This window comes from Archocentrus centrarchus, chromosome 19 (assembly GCF_007364275.1).
Source record: "Archocentrus centrarchus isolate MPI-CPG fArcCen1 chromosome 19, fArcCen1, whole genome shotgun sequence".
NCBI classification, from domain to species: domain Eukaryota; kingdom Metazoa; phylum Chordata; class Actinopteri; order Cichliformes; family Cichlidae; genus Archocentrus; species Archocentrus centrarchus.
In genome coordinates, this window is record NC_044364.1 from 3,228,524 (window position 1) to 3,244,644 (window position 16,121).

Here is a 16,121-nt window from a genome sequence, read left to right on the forward strand (position 1 = left end):
TTCTCATCCAAATGTGTTGCATGTGTGCATACTGCTCCTTGTGCGAGCCTCCCAGTGTTTACGCACGGTTATGCTTGGCCACCTGTGTGTTTGTGTTTGCGTGTGTAATTGTGTAACTCACCCAGCCAACACTATGAAGAAATCCAAACGGTTCCACGTGTCTCCAAGGTAACACTTCTTGCCAAAAATCCCTAGAGCCACCATCTTGATCACCATCTCGATGGCGAAGAATGCAAAGATGAAGTCATCAAAGTCCTGCATCGACACACGGAGACAGAAACACAGGGACTGTGATGTAATTAAGTTATGGAAACTGAAAAGCTGTGGATGATAATGTGAGACAAAGAGGGAATCATTATGTCTGACAGAAATCATGTTTGAAAGGATGTCTTAAATTTGGTTATCAAATATCTGACTAATATCCAATCTGTATGGATTAAACATACATTATTAAACATGCAGATACAATGACAATGCTAACATACTATAGTAGGCCATCTTATTGTAAAATGTCAGCATACTAACATTTGCATTTCTGAGTTGGTCTAAGTTGACTTTTGACCTTCTGATGAAATGTTGGAGGATCACCAAATCTCTTATGGTTCATCCTTATGGGGAGCAGATTTCTGAGAAAATGAGTGTCAAATATCATCGTTTTGGCAGATCTATAAGGTATCCTTCGGCACTGGTGTCTCGATGCACTGCCTGTGGCAAAATACTGGCTGCCACGACAATCCTGTTTTAAAGTCCGCATAAGCCAGGAGACTGCAGTCGGCCTCCTGTTTGAGAGCTTTGCTGTTTGCTTAGATTTAGACTACTGGGTTTGGTTTAGAAAACGACAACATTTACTGTTGTATAATGTACACCCAGTATGGTTAAGTGGACTTTGTAGTAAGTGATGCAGAGGAGTTCTTTACAACCATAAAAGTGTCAAGTTGTGATGTGAGATCCCACATTCACGTCACGACAGCCTAATTTTGCCAAAGAGCTTCTTTGGCAAAATACACCTAAACAGCTTCTTGACCAAATAGAAGTATTTTTCAACCAGGAATTAAGTAGGGGTTGGATATTTTACTCAAAGCTATAAACCTTATAGTGGGACTAAAGGAGGCTCAAACTGTTGGCCATGCTCTGTTGGTGGGGGATAAAGGCCCTGCAGGTGGGTGGTGAACCATCAGGTTTAAATATTATAATTTTTTATTAGTAAAATAAAGAAGAGTTTGCTGATAAAGAAAATTCTGTGGTGTGCTTTTTGAAATAATAGCACTGTCAAAAGGCGATCAACTTTGAGTCATAAGGTGATTGCACAGGTCGCTTGGTGAGAGGCAACCTGTCTCCAGACAGTTACAGTCTGACTCAGACTGACTGCGATCAGTCTCAGACAGCTTGGTGAACGTTTGTACATAACTGCTGTCAAATTTATAAACGTAGCCAGGTTTAATCGGAGTAAGTTTGTAACCAGTGAATGCAACTCGTCTGCAACGTGTCTCTCTGAAATCGGGGACTTGACTCAGTTGGTTGTCAACTGGTTGTGTTCTGTTATATTCCTACAGGTTGCCAAGTGTCAATTTTGATGTTACATTGCTGCCTCCCCTGTGTTTGGTTATTTCCTGTTTTTTCTCATGTATTGTGTTTACTTTTACTGCTCTTGCCTCGTTACCCTGATTTAGTTTAGATGTATCTCATTCCCCATTAGCCACAACAATTTCACGAGGGCACCTGTCACACCATTTTACTATGATGGCAAAGTATCACCAAAAGCAACTGTATTTATATAATATATTTATATAAGCACCTTATGACAACTGAACAAATTCCATCTCCTGATGAAGAACATTTGCATTTCCTTTCTGCAGTTTTTTGCTACTTTAGTTGCCAACATCTGCACCAGACTCCGGCTCTAATATTAGTCATACAATATGTTTAAAAATATCCCACTGAGAACTTTTGACAGGAACGTGATATTTTATTCATTCCTGCAGAGGAATCCTCTTTTCTCTTTACCCTGTCTTCAGAAGGTCAGGCTCCCCATGGATTAAGGGAGAGATAACAACCTCCTCGCAGCTGCCAATGATTTAATATTTTGCTCAAGGGCACTTCAGCAAACCAGATGCTTGACATCCACAAAGGACCCTGGGGCTAATGACGGTTTTGCCACCTTGTCGTCTTAATTGAGACTCAAGTTAGAAATAACATGTAATCCAAAGAAACCACTGATTGCATTAATCAGTATTCCTGCCCTCATTACTGTCTGACTGAGCCTCGGTGCTCCAAATCAGTATCAGACTGGACTCAAGACAAAAACAAGGGGAGGAATGAGGACAGGACTTGGAAGGAAATTAAAGGAAGCGAACTTTAACTCTCAAAATATGAAAATCAATAAATAAATGAAGAAAAAAATCAGAAGAATTAGAAAAGAGGAAGGAAAAGAATACAGCTCAAAGTAAAAAAAATAAAATAAAGACATTTTCTGGAAGGAGATCAAGGTGCAGGACACCCACTGATACGTGAGTCATCCCGAGATGAAGAGAGAAATGTATAAATATATCAAATCCTGTTAGCTTAAAGAGATGCTAGCTCAAAAGTTCAAATGTAGAGATTCACACGGGAATGTATGCACGCCTGTGAGAGTCTGTTTACAATTTTAAATTCTTATCCAGTGCCATTTTTGGAAAACATTCTTGTCGTCCGCTGGGGGGGGGTCACACTGCTACTTATAGAGTTACAACCTGTCCGATGGTTATGGAGCAAGTAACTGCCCCAGGTTCCCTCCCTAATACTGACCATACATCACTCCAGATGTTTTATGCACCATTCATTTACTCCAAAGAGGCTGAAGAGCCTCAGAGCAGATTGTTTAGTGACGCATAACCTTCCAAAAGAAAAGACAGAAGAAAAAAAAGAAACATTGTGTTCAGTGTTTGATCTAAATTTAATCTGAACTGTCTGGATGCTGGAACCAGCTCTTCTATGAAAGGCACCACACTGGCCACAAACTGACATGACATATGATAGTATGATGTGTATTTAATACATTATCATGGAGCAGCCTGAAACCTTAATCTGAACAAATGTAATAGCAGCATGCTGGCTCAACTGTAAGCGAGGGGGAAGTCCTGTGTAAGCTGCAGGTGTGACACGTGAATGACACCAGTGGACGAGAACATGCAGTTATAATATGGTGTCCATGGAAACTAAAATCACCAACCTGTTCAGGTCTGGATTCGTTATCACACCAAAAATCAAAGTTAAGATTGTTCGAGTGTTCCCTTAAGTTTTTTGAGCTTTGAGCATTTGATTTAGGAGTTTTTGAGAAACAGTCATAGACTGTATATAAAAGATGGACAACACCTGCTTTATAGAACTGCTAGATTTTAAAAAGCACCAGAACAGACAAAATGACATCATGTTTTATTCAAAAAAGTATGAAACTAGTGGCTTAAAGCATAAACACAGCAGGAACATGTTTTCTGAGGTCAAAGATTAAAGGAAACCTTAAAACTTTAACAATCCTGGATTGTTAATCCTAAATTCTTTTAGGCCTGGATACAGGCCCCAGTATTGTTAAAGGTTTAAGGCCGTTACACACCGGATGCACTGCATAAAAACAACACAAAATTCTGAATCTTTCAAATGCAAAACTTGTCGTGTAACCTACATACACACTGAACGCGTTACGTTGTTGTGAATAAATCATCCTCATAAAACGCACTGTGAAAAAATGAGGTCGGCATGAAACGATGATGTAATGAGGTCCTGATGTTTCTAAACAACAGAAGGAGGAAACAGAGATCCTGGATTCATCCAACTCTCATGAGAAAGCAGTGTCTATCTGTGTGTGAGGTAAAACAGTATGATTTTACTATTCCCATCACTGTATATTCAGTGTATCGGTGCGCTTTTTGATATATGACCTCACGTTGCCAAATGCAGCGCTGTGATTGGTCAGATCTGTTTGTTCGCAGGAGAAACATCGGAAAAATCGAGCTTGATCCAAAAAAATAAACGCCGCAGATTCATCCTGTGAAATGCACGAAATTTACACGTCCGGTGTGTAAAGGCATTTTTTTTTTGGCCATTTTTGACTACTTTTGTTTTTACCTTTACAGTTCACCTTAGAAACTGTTTTAATAACAAAGTTATATACAACTGTTTACATTAAAATGCAGGAAAGGCCTCAGTCAGGTTTTTTTCTTCTTCTTTTGTTTTGTTTTGTTTTTTTTGGTACAACTATTTGCAGAGCATTCAGGTCTCACAATAAGATGCCACACAAATTATTTATGCCACCCCAAAAGGTTCCTGTCCCTCACAAGAGTGAGGGCCCCATCACAGGCAAAACTTGCTATCAATATTGTCTCTTTTACCTTTTCACCTGTCCCTCAGCAACAAATGCAACATGTTACCGCATAATTTTCTGATTGGTTGATATGGTGCATTTTTCCACAAATGGGAAAGGGGATGTCGGGAATACTTTTGTTTTGTGTTGCTTTTTTTTTTTAAGCACCTTCTGTTAGCAAAACTCCCCTTTTTGCCGTTTCTTCCTGCACAAAAGGCGCGTCGAACGTAAAGACAATATACAGGAAAAAGTATGGCGGAAATTATTGGGCATAACACTGGTTTTACTTGGAGTATTGACACGATTTAAAAACTAGTACGTAGTTTGAAGTCTGCACTTTCTATTCATGTTGAAATGAAGTCTCAGCGCAGCAGTGTCCCAGTGCTGTCATCTCAAATCGGCGATGACATTTTGAGGGTTAAGGCTTTTTTCCCCACAGACTTCTGCATAATCGCTCATTTTCGCCCCCTGTTGGCCCTTAGAAACAATGCAGGTTTAAGGCAGTTCCCCACTGGTTTCACTTTTCAAAACCTAAAACTCTATCCATCTTTCATAAATAGTCTATAATAAGAAGATGACAGAAAAAAGGCAAACATGTATAAAGACAATTTTATGATAAATAAACTTGGGCATGGGCTCCAACCCTAAATGTAACTATCCTGTGGCTCAATTTGAAACATATTCTTCATATTTTTACAATATTTCTTAGTCATTTTGTCTGAAGATATTTTGATGTAGTCACAAATTTGCTGCAGGTTGTCATTTACAACCAAAAACCTGGTCGAGTTCTGTTTCACTGTGTGTAAGAGAAACATTTTAACACCAAATTCAGGTCAAATATGTTATTTGAAATCCAACTTTGGATGAATTTTAAGGACAATGCATTTGTTTCAGCTTTGACAGCTTTTTGATTGTTATTGTTGACGTCACCTGACACAAAAAGAGTGAGACACATCCATTTAAAATAAAATAAAATAAATACAGCTGACGTTTACAGCACACTCAGTGACTCAAATTTACATCTGCACTGAGTTCTGCCTTCACTGGATGAAAATACACATTTACTCTGATTTTGAAGTGCATAAATGGTTATGAAGGGCTCATGTACACCTACATACGTATGAAAGCCCCATTGTGCCCTTGTTACTAGTCTTTCTCTTCAAAATTGCTTTGCATAGAGTGCCACTAGATAACAGGAAGGAACAGCCTGTTGAAAAGCAACATGACAGTCCAACTATTGACAGATGTTACACCCCGAGATGCAGAACTGAAAGAAAGAAAGTGTCGTGTGAAATGAGGAAGAGCGGAGACATTTATCGCCACGCTGAGCCTCAAACAACCGAACTGCTTTCTCCTCTAATACCCCATCTTTCTGTTTTATTTTGTGAAGGACCCGTTTCTCATCTCCACTGGGGAGTAATTACTCGTCTATTTTGCATTAGACAGTGAATGCATGCCATAATATAAGAAACCCCGGTTAAAACTCAGGGTAAGGGGGACAATGCCTTTTACTGTCTCTCTCTCTCACACACACACACACACAAGTTTAAACACATCCATTAAAGGCACACAGCACACAGGTGTGCTAATGTACAGAGTCCATGCAGACTCTAACTTATACAACATGGGACCAAACCTTTGGGGACTCTTTAAAATGACACTGAGCAGATTTCAACCAGCTCAATCTTCTCTAGTGTTTGCTCCAACTGGCCCTTCACACACACACACACACACACACACACACACACACACACACACACACACTCTCACCATATATACAGCTGAGATTCTGCATTAATCAAAGTCAACAGGACATGCTGACACGAGGCGTTCCCACTGGAGCGTACAGTACTGGTGGAGCAGTACATGATTACAGGCTCTGTAATCTGGATATTGCTTTCCCAGAACTCGTATCACACATCAGTGGAGTGTGGCCTTGACGAACACAGACGAGATCTGATGTCCAAACGTGCAGCAAAAGCTGCGTAGGTACGACCTCAGTCACAGATGCAGGTCTCTGAGGTTTCTTATAAAGCGTATAAATGTGTTTACTAGAAGGAAAACGTGTCGCTCTGTGTGCGTTGTGTCACTGTGGTTCGCTGACTATATGACCATGCGGAGGCCGGAGGAGCCTAACGCACACCCGCCTCCGAGGGAACAGACACCAGTGACCTGTGCTCAACGGCTCACTGCTCACACACTCCCTAATTTTTACCCTCCACTGCATCCTCTCCCTGTGAAGAGACTTAAAGAGACAGGCAGAATACTTTAACCCCCCCCCCCCTTAAATTTTCCGAGAAACTTTTTGGCAAACATCCAAAGAATAATGGGACTTTCACATTATGAGAAAACAAAACTAAAAAGTTAATTATGTTATATCATCCAGCCTAATTGCAGCTCAGACGGGCCTCACGAAATTGGCTTTCATTCGGCGTGACAGCCACAAAAGTGTGAAATGGGCAAACAAATGACAGCGAGAGAACTCGCAGTGAGTCAGTCCAGCGGGGGGGGCAGCAAAAACATGGCTGAAACAAAAGTAGTGACTCAAATGCTAAATTTAATTCTTATACATTATTCTTTAGCAAACTGAAACCAATTAATGGGCATATCATAATTTAAAAACTGTTTACACCAGGCCAAAATTTCATTCATGTTTTGCATGTGTTGCTGTTACTCGTTGTACTCATCGCTATGCTGGTTTTGTCCTCCATTTTCCAGAGATCATTTGCTAATGAAAGAGTGTTGGCTGCACTGTAAAGTCTTTGTCTTCTGATATTGTGTAGGTGGCGGGTAATGCTCTTCATCCTTCTATATTTATTCCAAACAAAGCACTGTGGCTGCAGCTAGATATGGAAAAGCCTTCACTTCCTGGGCACCAGACAAACCCAGTAAAGACTAACCAGACACAGACTGTTTGTAAAAGCCACTGTAACAGCTTTATACTTTAAGCTGTGTGTATGGGATTGTTCATGATTAAGTAACAATTAATGTAAACCTATTACGCATATTCAAATGTGCAATATAACTGTTTGGACCTTTCTGACTCATTTTCCCCCATAACAGGGTGGTGATTTATTTATTTATTAGTGTTTTTGTAATTCAGTTTATTAAAGTTTAGAAAGGCTGTCAAAAGATTCTGTGGTGCAGTTTTAGAAAGTCAAATTAAAATATTACATTTGTATGTTACGTAGCAGCATGTGCACGATGCACTAATTTATGGAGTCACATTGACAAACTTGCTAGCATTAGGTCACAACATAACAAATATGAACACTACTGGTTCCATTAAAAAAACAAAAAAAGCCTTAAAATTAGAGCTCCAGAGCAGAGCTTCAAAAACCAACGGGTCACATCATGCTGGCTATGCCCATCTTCTACATAATGTCTTCACTATAGATATAAATAATTGTAATCAATTTTCAACAAAAGCAAACTTGTATATAAACTGATTTTTTTGAAGAAGAAAAAAATCCAAACTGGGATCTGAGCTTCTCGTGTGTTTTCCCGTTCTTCTTCTCCTGGCAGCGATTCCTGCTGTTTGTGACCTCCTGGCATTTCTCCTTCGCCACCGTTAGCTTCCGTTAGCTTCCGTTAGCTTCCATCTCACTCATCTTATCTCGTTTTCCCGCCGCCTCCACAAGGAAGTCCTATTGCCTGCCCCCATTGTTGTAATTATGTGTCCCAGTAAATTTCATAGTGTGCGTGGCTACAGTGAGAGTGTTTGTGGGTAATGGTACACTATGTACTGTTTATATTTTTCATGTACCTGCTTCTAATAATGTTCAACTTTATTTGTATCTCACTTAAAACCACGACACAGCTTTTTTCCTCTCGTTCCATGTGTATTCAGTGTTGCATGAATCAACCTCCCAGCCTAAACAGTGGCACCCCACACACGCCTAACAGCCCCCTGTGTGTGTGCGTGAACGCCTGTGTTACTTCTCACATTGCCTGAGAACAGTGGTAAACACACGTGTCAGCCAGGCTCAGACAGACATCAGCAAGCACAGCGATCTGGATTGCGTGTTATCAATGCGTCAAGCAAGTGCCAACATTGCACGCCCTCTCATCACCCCCTGCATGGAGCCTTTATGTTCTAAGTGCACTTAATCACTAATGTTGAGTGCACTTAAAACACTCCCTAATGACTTGACATGGCTCACTCACAAATTCCTCAAGTGTCAAAGCAGTTATTAGATACAATATTGCACCCAAGAGTGCAGTGACAAGTAATCAAGATCTGCAGAAGCGTTCCTTCACATGATTCAAATACCAACATGTGTTTGTGGACATGAGCACAGGCCTCTGTGTGTAAATAATCAGGGGGGCATCGGGGCAGGATGGAAGTCAAATGACTTCTGACCATGCCAGTTTGCTGAGGAGCAGCTTGGTGTATGTGCTGCACCTCACACTGACCTGTGAACAGGTGTGGCAAAGAAAAACTTTACCAAGCAGTAACTCTGAAACAATCTGTGCTTTTTTGGACACAATGTTAACATCCATTTGACCTGAGCTAATGCAGTGCTTTCTGCTCAAAGGCCCACACAGGTGTGTGTGTTTCACAGGTGCTGAAGCTGTGAAACACACTCACACAGGTGCTGAAGCTGTTGCTAAGAACTACAATCATCCTCGCAAAAAGGAGGTACTTCAGCTAACCGCTGCAAAATCTATGATCATGGTGCTTTATTTCAACCTGGCATGTTTCCCATTGATGCAGCTGATGGAGCTCGATGTCATACTCTAGCTTTGCACTGCACACTTCCATTATAGATATTCAGGAAAACAAAACAGTAAGAATGGAACGGGTCTGAGCTTCTTACATTCCTACAATGTGATTTTCATATGACTTATTTTAAATGTATGTTTTCGAGTGTGACTGAAACTTGAAACTAGGCAGCTCGTCTTGAGCATTGGTGCCCTTGCCAGCTGACCTAATCACCCTGCACAGCCTATTGATCCACACCATGCTGGAGAAGTAGTAGAAAATGACGTCCATCACATTAAGTCCCTTTTTTTTCTTAGAGAGCTGAGCGTTCAGTCCTGGATGTTACTAGCTGATTTTAGCACAGTTTACCAAGGCCACAAATGTATTAATTGTAGTTACTCGAATTGTTCTTATCTTATTCAAGTCTGACTTCGACATGTTCTTCTCTTCTTCTTTGAATTCTGATGCAAAAGTACAAAAATAAAGTCAGACTCATGTCCTACTATCATCTACATAATGGATCACATGGTTTCCTTGCACTGCACTGAACTGCTGAGTTTCCAGAAACATAGTCTCATACATGTAAACAAACTAGTAAAATCCTGCAAATGAATGAATGTGCGGGGTCATCAGGTCATCGGGATGTAGATCCCTAATGCACGGAGGCAGGCCAGGCAGCTAATTTTGTGTTTTTGGAAAGTGTAATGTTAGCATGATGCCAGAGCCACAATAGGTATATAAATGGTAAAATAGTGAGACTAAAATGAACCAGAATCATTAACAAAAACACCAACCTGAAATTTATCCCATTCAAGCTAAAAAAAAAAAAAAAAGAAGTCATAACTGCCTTACTTTTCTAACTTTCATTCATATGTAAATTTGAACAGATCGCTCAGCACGGTGAATTTCCAGGTGAAAACACTGCACCAAAAGTTGAGGAAAGATCAACTTTTGTACAACTTTCCTGTTTTTGTCACTGTGAAAGCACCATAAGGATTTTGGATCCCAGCAGTCAGTCAAGCAGTGTGTGCTTCCTTCCTCAGATCTGCTGTGGAGCTCAGCGCTTCTGTTTGGATATTGTTTCTTTTGTGTGCTCAGCTACGGTGCCTTTCATGGCTAAAGCTCGCAACAAACTTTGGATTTATGCTTCACTCGAGTTACTGCCAGCATTGTGAGCACATTACTCGTTTTGCAGGAAAGGATTTCTTGCAGGAAAGACCAAATCAAGCTCGAGCAAATATAGAAGGATTCCTGTGCATTTACCCTCAGCTGTTCTTATCCTGGAGTTTCATATAAAACGTGCATTTTTTGCTTGTTTTTTTTTTTCATGAAAACAGCTGAAAGAATATCAACCAATGAAACCTGAATCCAGTCCAAAAGAAGTCTCTATCTGCTTTAAGATAACTGTGTTCTTTTGAGTGCCCTTTATTATAAAAGGCAGCTTAGCAGACAGGACAGAATATACAGTGTACTTCTTCTTTTTGGCTGAAACAGGTGCCATCAGCTCTGTGAAAACACTTCCCTGCACCTCGTCTCCAAAATAAATCTCAGCCACTATGTATGCTAATTTTGCCTGTCACAAGTCTGAATGCCATTATCACCGGGGTCAGGTGCTTTCATCGCGTGCACACACAAATGCCCGCAGGTAGGCAGGCAGGCAGCCATACGTACCGAGGAAGGCCTCGTGTGATGAGGACAATGGGACGTGCTAACTGTAATCTGCCGTTCAGCTGAGATCCAGCCCTCACAGGTGGAGAGAGATAATATTCTGCAGCTCAATCACCACCATTCATTGCAGCAGGGGTAACGGTACACACAGACAAACGCACATACGATGTGACATCCCCTCATCCTTCCAGGCGCATGCTAGGTGACATGTAGGTGAATAAGTTTGTGTGTGTGTGTGTGTGTGTGTGTGTGTGTGTGTGTGTGAGAGGTATATGATTCCCACTCAGGCCTGAATAATGGTGCAGCTTATCCTTGAGACACAGGTGTAGATGTTCGACCGCTCTAAACACTTGGTTTCAGACTGTTTTTTTCTACTTTGGTTCTGTATGATGGAACCGAGAGCAGATATCCTAATATGGTCATCTCAGGCAAACAGCTCTGGCTGTGTGCACAGAAGCCACACCCACCTGCTGTTCAAATCTTTTGTTTGTGATGGGCAGCCACTCAGAAGACAGTTGGCTTAAAGAGCGCAGCTCAGAAACTTCGAGATGTGATACATGGTTGTGATATGATATTATGAGAATACGCCTTTTAAAGCATCCTCCCCAACTGAAAATGCCCTCTCTGCTGTATCACTGTTACATAGTGTTCCCATTGTTCCACATACATACATCACGTGCTGTACTGTAGCTGTTTGTGACCAGATGAAGGTTTTTTGGGGAGGACGATCGTTGCTGCTACAGAGATCACGAGTTTGGCATTTCTTTGAAACTATTCCTTCATCACCACCGAGTCATCGCTCTGATGTGCACTCTTCTGTATCAAAGATATTATCTCAGGTCCTGTTTACCAACTGAGATAAAGTCTTAATGAGAGATAGCAGAACAAAGAACTAATACTATTCTCTATTTGCCTTTTAGTAAGACAGAATAGACCATATAATATATAATTCAGGAACCAGAGTGGTCCCGTGTACTTCAGAGCCTGTTTTATTACTGCTGTTAGTGGGACATTTATAGAATAATTTTGAACTTCAACTAAACTAGTTCAGAATTTTTTTAATGACATGAATATGTGCAGTATTCACAGTCTCGTATTTTCCTCTTCAGACACAGGTGACAGTTTAACATGTCAGAATTCCACTTAGCTCCATCTGTCCCGCCGTGCCGTTTAACTTCAATATGCTGTCAGTTTAAAAGTTATAATAATTATTCTACTAAAGTAGATTCCTACGTGTCAGACTGCTGTGATGATGGACTTTTTCTGCTTGCTGCAGAGCATCATCTCTTTTACCCAAATCTGCAAATATCTGTACAGGAAAGGAGGCAACTCTGAAGGTCTGCTACTGATCTGAGTTACTGTAACAGAGTTTGAGAGTTAATAAATATGTGAAAATAACTCGGCTCTGTAATGTGTTCTGTAGCATCCTGGACTTGCAGTGAAGGTCAGTGAGGCTGGGGCTGAGCGTTTCACTCAGGGGCGTGGCTGCTCCTGTCTATCAGCCCATCACAACAGCTGCATCATTACTTGATAATGCCAACAAATGGTGCACCTAATTTCTTCAGAGATGCCCTTCATAACTGCAGTCTACTCTGCTCCAGCCCCCCGCAACCCTGAGATAGATGGATGGATGGATGGATGGATGGATGGATGGATGGATGGATGGATGAGCTTAGTGGCCTACTGAAAAGTTGAAATGGAAAGGAATCCGGATCATCCCCCCTCGGCAGTGTCATCTCTACTGTCATGCTGAAAGTGAAAGTCAAATCTGACTGTTGTTTGCGCTGTAGACTGTTTCAGGATACAGTGATAATAATTTGGGGGGATGGGATACATTTTTATTTTCATATGCCTTTCATTTGCAGTTCAGTAAACACTGGCATTTATAGCGTAGAGAAAAAGAGACACAGATTTGTGCTGACATAAATAAAGTATATAAAGTAACTGACAGGGTGAGAACAACAAACTGATTGATGCCAATTTAATGTTGTTTCCAGAAATGCCACTACTGCAAATATCACTGCAACAAAGCTGAAACTCTACATAATCTGCTTGATATACAGGAAAAAAAAAATTCATGACTCTAGCATAAATGGTATGTGGAGTTTTGGTGAGTATAAAAAATGTAGCGACAGCTCTGATGGTGCTGTTGTTCCCACTGATCTCACAGTATAAACGGTAAATCTGGGCAGCAGCTCAGCCGTGTGTTCTGCAGAAAACCATTTAGGTTAATCAGGCTGCATTGAATTACTATAGGTCAAAGATGTAAATAATTAATGAAGCCACTCTTGTACTCCGACTCTCACCCTATAGCTCAAGCCCCTACCATACTGATGGATGGATGGATGGATGGATGATCCAAAAAGATTTATAAAGGAGAAGAAAAAAAATAAGATATAATGGACACCCGTCTCAAAATGATCCAAATGTTTGCCGTTAATACTGTTAAGTCATGCAGCGATGAAACTGCCAACAAATGAATTTAAAGTGACCTTTTGATTTTCATTAAAACAAATTGTAAAAAAGGGCAACCTTCCAACAATACCAGCAGAATGAGCAGGGGGGTCATCCTTCTGCCTGCCCTGCAGCTACATGACGGCCTGTGATCATTACGGTCGACATTAGCTGTGCCGGGATGAGCGCTCGTTTAGCTGGCATCTCAGAGCAAAGTCACGGCGGTGCTCGCTCATTAGCCCTCATGCTATCTGTGTTAAGCACAGCCCCGAGCTGAGAGCCAAGGCACCAACACGTGTAACTGTGGAACACAAATGTGTTAATGTTAACGTGCTAGGAAGCACTTAGCATTTTACAATACTACGTTTCAGGCACAAACCAGAAGCCTGTTGCTCTAACGAGCGCCGAGATGAGTCTAGAACTTAACTGAAATCCACCTTTGGCAAAGTCTACTGATTGGGCAAAGTTTAGAAAGGCACACACTTTTCATGGCTCTTACAGTCACTCTAACAGAGCTTCAGAAGTTCTCAGTTTTAAGGGGAGAACCTGCAGGAAAGGCAATCATCACAGCAGCGTGCCATCAATCAGGCCTTTAAAGTAGAGCAGCTAGAGAGGCCGCTGCATTTAAAGGAGTCTGAAAGTAAGAGGAAAAAGGTTTTCTGTATTTCTAAAATATGTTGTAACGGTGTTCTGTCTGCTCTCGTTTCTTCCTACAGTTCAAACATGCATGCATGTCAGGTTAATTGGCTGATTTTAGTCAAACATAGGTGTGCCCTGTGATGGGCAGACAACCTTTCTCTGGTGGATAGGCTCGTGGTCCTGATGGACGTCCTCGCGTTTCATTGAAGAACAATGAAAGGGTAGAATAATGGAAAAAGTCTGGCTTATGGAAAACTTTGAGAATTATGTACAGTACTGTGTAAAAGTCTTGAGTCACCCCTCATTTCTTGAAAGCCAACATTTGGTATGACCGCCTTTATTCTTCAGCACAGCCTGAACTCTCTTTGGCAGCTTTCTTGTAATTTCTTTAAACAGGAACAGTTCTCCAGGCCGCTGTTTCCAACTCCTCAGTAAGGAAAGTAGCTATTGGCTGTCCTAAAAGTTGCTACAAGTCGCTGTATGACGTCATCGCCTAATTTCCATAATTGGTCATTTCCATGTAGTTGTAATTGAGGCTGTAGGAGTGAGAGATAACATCTTTGGAGAGACAAAAAGTGAGGAAAAAACACCCTAAATATGTTTAGAACTACAAATGAACTTCATGAAATAACTAGACCCACATTACATAAATCAATTTTGTCCTGTACTGTTTATGTATGTACACAAAACACAGCGACAGCGGAGGATTTCAGGTTTCTGGCCTATCTCCAACATCTATATTAGAAAGCCTGGCTCCTTGGAAGCCAAATATAAAGAAATGAGGGGCGTCTGAAGACTTTTGTACCGTAACACTGAATCCATTTTGAAAATACAGACGGTTCAATATTCGAGGCAGAGCAAATGTTGTGAAGTTTCTCATCACACACAGCCAAGGAGGAAAGCATGGCCGGGGGACACGTTTGCCTGGAGAGACAAATTAAAATTCCCACAGAACAAAATCATCTAATTACATTTAGCTTATTTAAGCAGTTTATCCATCTCAGTTAAAGCACGCATTTATGTTTTTGCTAGCATACTTTTGTCATCAGCCTGATAAAACTGGTCATTTCTAGCACTGAGAGTGGCCACTCGCACATGTTGTTGAACCTGTTTTTAGTCAGCTTTAGCTTTAGCTGGCTGCTAAAGCTGGATTTTGGCTGCGGCGATGGAATGAAAACTGTTGGGTGGGGTTCAGACGGTGTGAGCAAAGGCAGCTGAGCACACCAGCGTGTAGGTCATGTGCCTTTATGATCACTTACAATGAGGGGGAGATTGAAATGGAGGAAGCGAGGAATTAATAAGAATGCATTTAGCCTCTTGGCTGTACATTCATCTGAGAGGAGAGGAGAGCCGCTGAATTAAATCTCATCTCATGTCCGTGAGCAGAAGAGACGAAGGAGTCGACGGGCTCGGGCTGCCCTGGCAACAGCACACTCAAAAGCCCCCTGATTTCCTTTCCTCTCCTTACACTTCTTTATGTCCTTCCTCCATCTTTCCTTTATTCTTCTCTCCTTTTTCTTATTTCCTTTTCTATTTTTCCTTCCTTCTCTGCTGTTTTTCCTGTCAGTGTTTCACAGTTCCCCCTCCCTCTTTTGTGTAGTAGTTCTATTATCCTTTCTCTTCTATACCTTTCCTTTCTCTCATTTCTTTTCCTTCCTGATTTTCTGCTTTTCATTTCCCCCTTTTCCTTATTTCCGTCCCCTTTCTGGTCCTTTTATTTTCTGTCCTATCTCGCACTCCTTTCTTTTTCTTCTCCTAAGTCCTGTTTCTGCCATTTCTTTTGTCTTGTTTCCTTTCCCGTCACCCTGAATTTCCTCTTCTTGCTGATTTCCCTTTTCTCATTTTCTTTTCTTTCCTTCCCCTGCTCTAACATTCCTTCCTTGTCCCTTTCCTTTCCTTTCCTTTGTTTAGATGTATATGCTTTCATCTGGAAATGATCATCTTCTTAAAATAATGCTTCCGATCAGTAAATGTTTTACTCACTAAGCTGACTTTAATATCTGAGCCCATACGCGGCGTAATGCTCCATCTTTTAAATCGTAGATCGCTCATGTTGGAATGAAACTGCAGAATTTCAGAGTCAGTGGACAAGAAAATAAGATGACTTAGTTCTGATTCAATCTATTTGGAAACACTTTGCAGGCACATTATCTCCTCGCTGCAGAAGATGAACAGTGCCAGATAACAGGGATCCATTCTGCTGCACCTCGCTCCACTCGTTTCCCTCGTCACAGAAAAAAAAGTGTTTTCTAGGCTTCAGGTTTTCACCATGTGAACAGCAGAGCCCCTCCATTAGTTTGTTAGGTTAAAACAGGTCCG

At 41.1% G+C, this 16,121-nt stretch overlaps 1 protein-coding gene across 1 annotated transcript in view; it reads right to left on the reverse strand.

Moving 5' to 3' along the window:
- Window positions 1–16,121, reverse strand: part of cacna1g (calcium channel, voltage-dependent, T type, alpha 1G subunit) — a 304,885-nt gene that overhangs the window by 191,133 nt on the left and 97,631 nt on the right. The window contains 1 exon segment of the mRNA XM_030755883.1: window positions 122–255. Within this exon segment, the coding sequence (XP_030611743.1) occupies window positions 122–255 (134 nt within the window).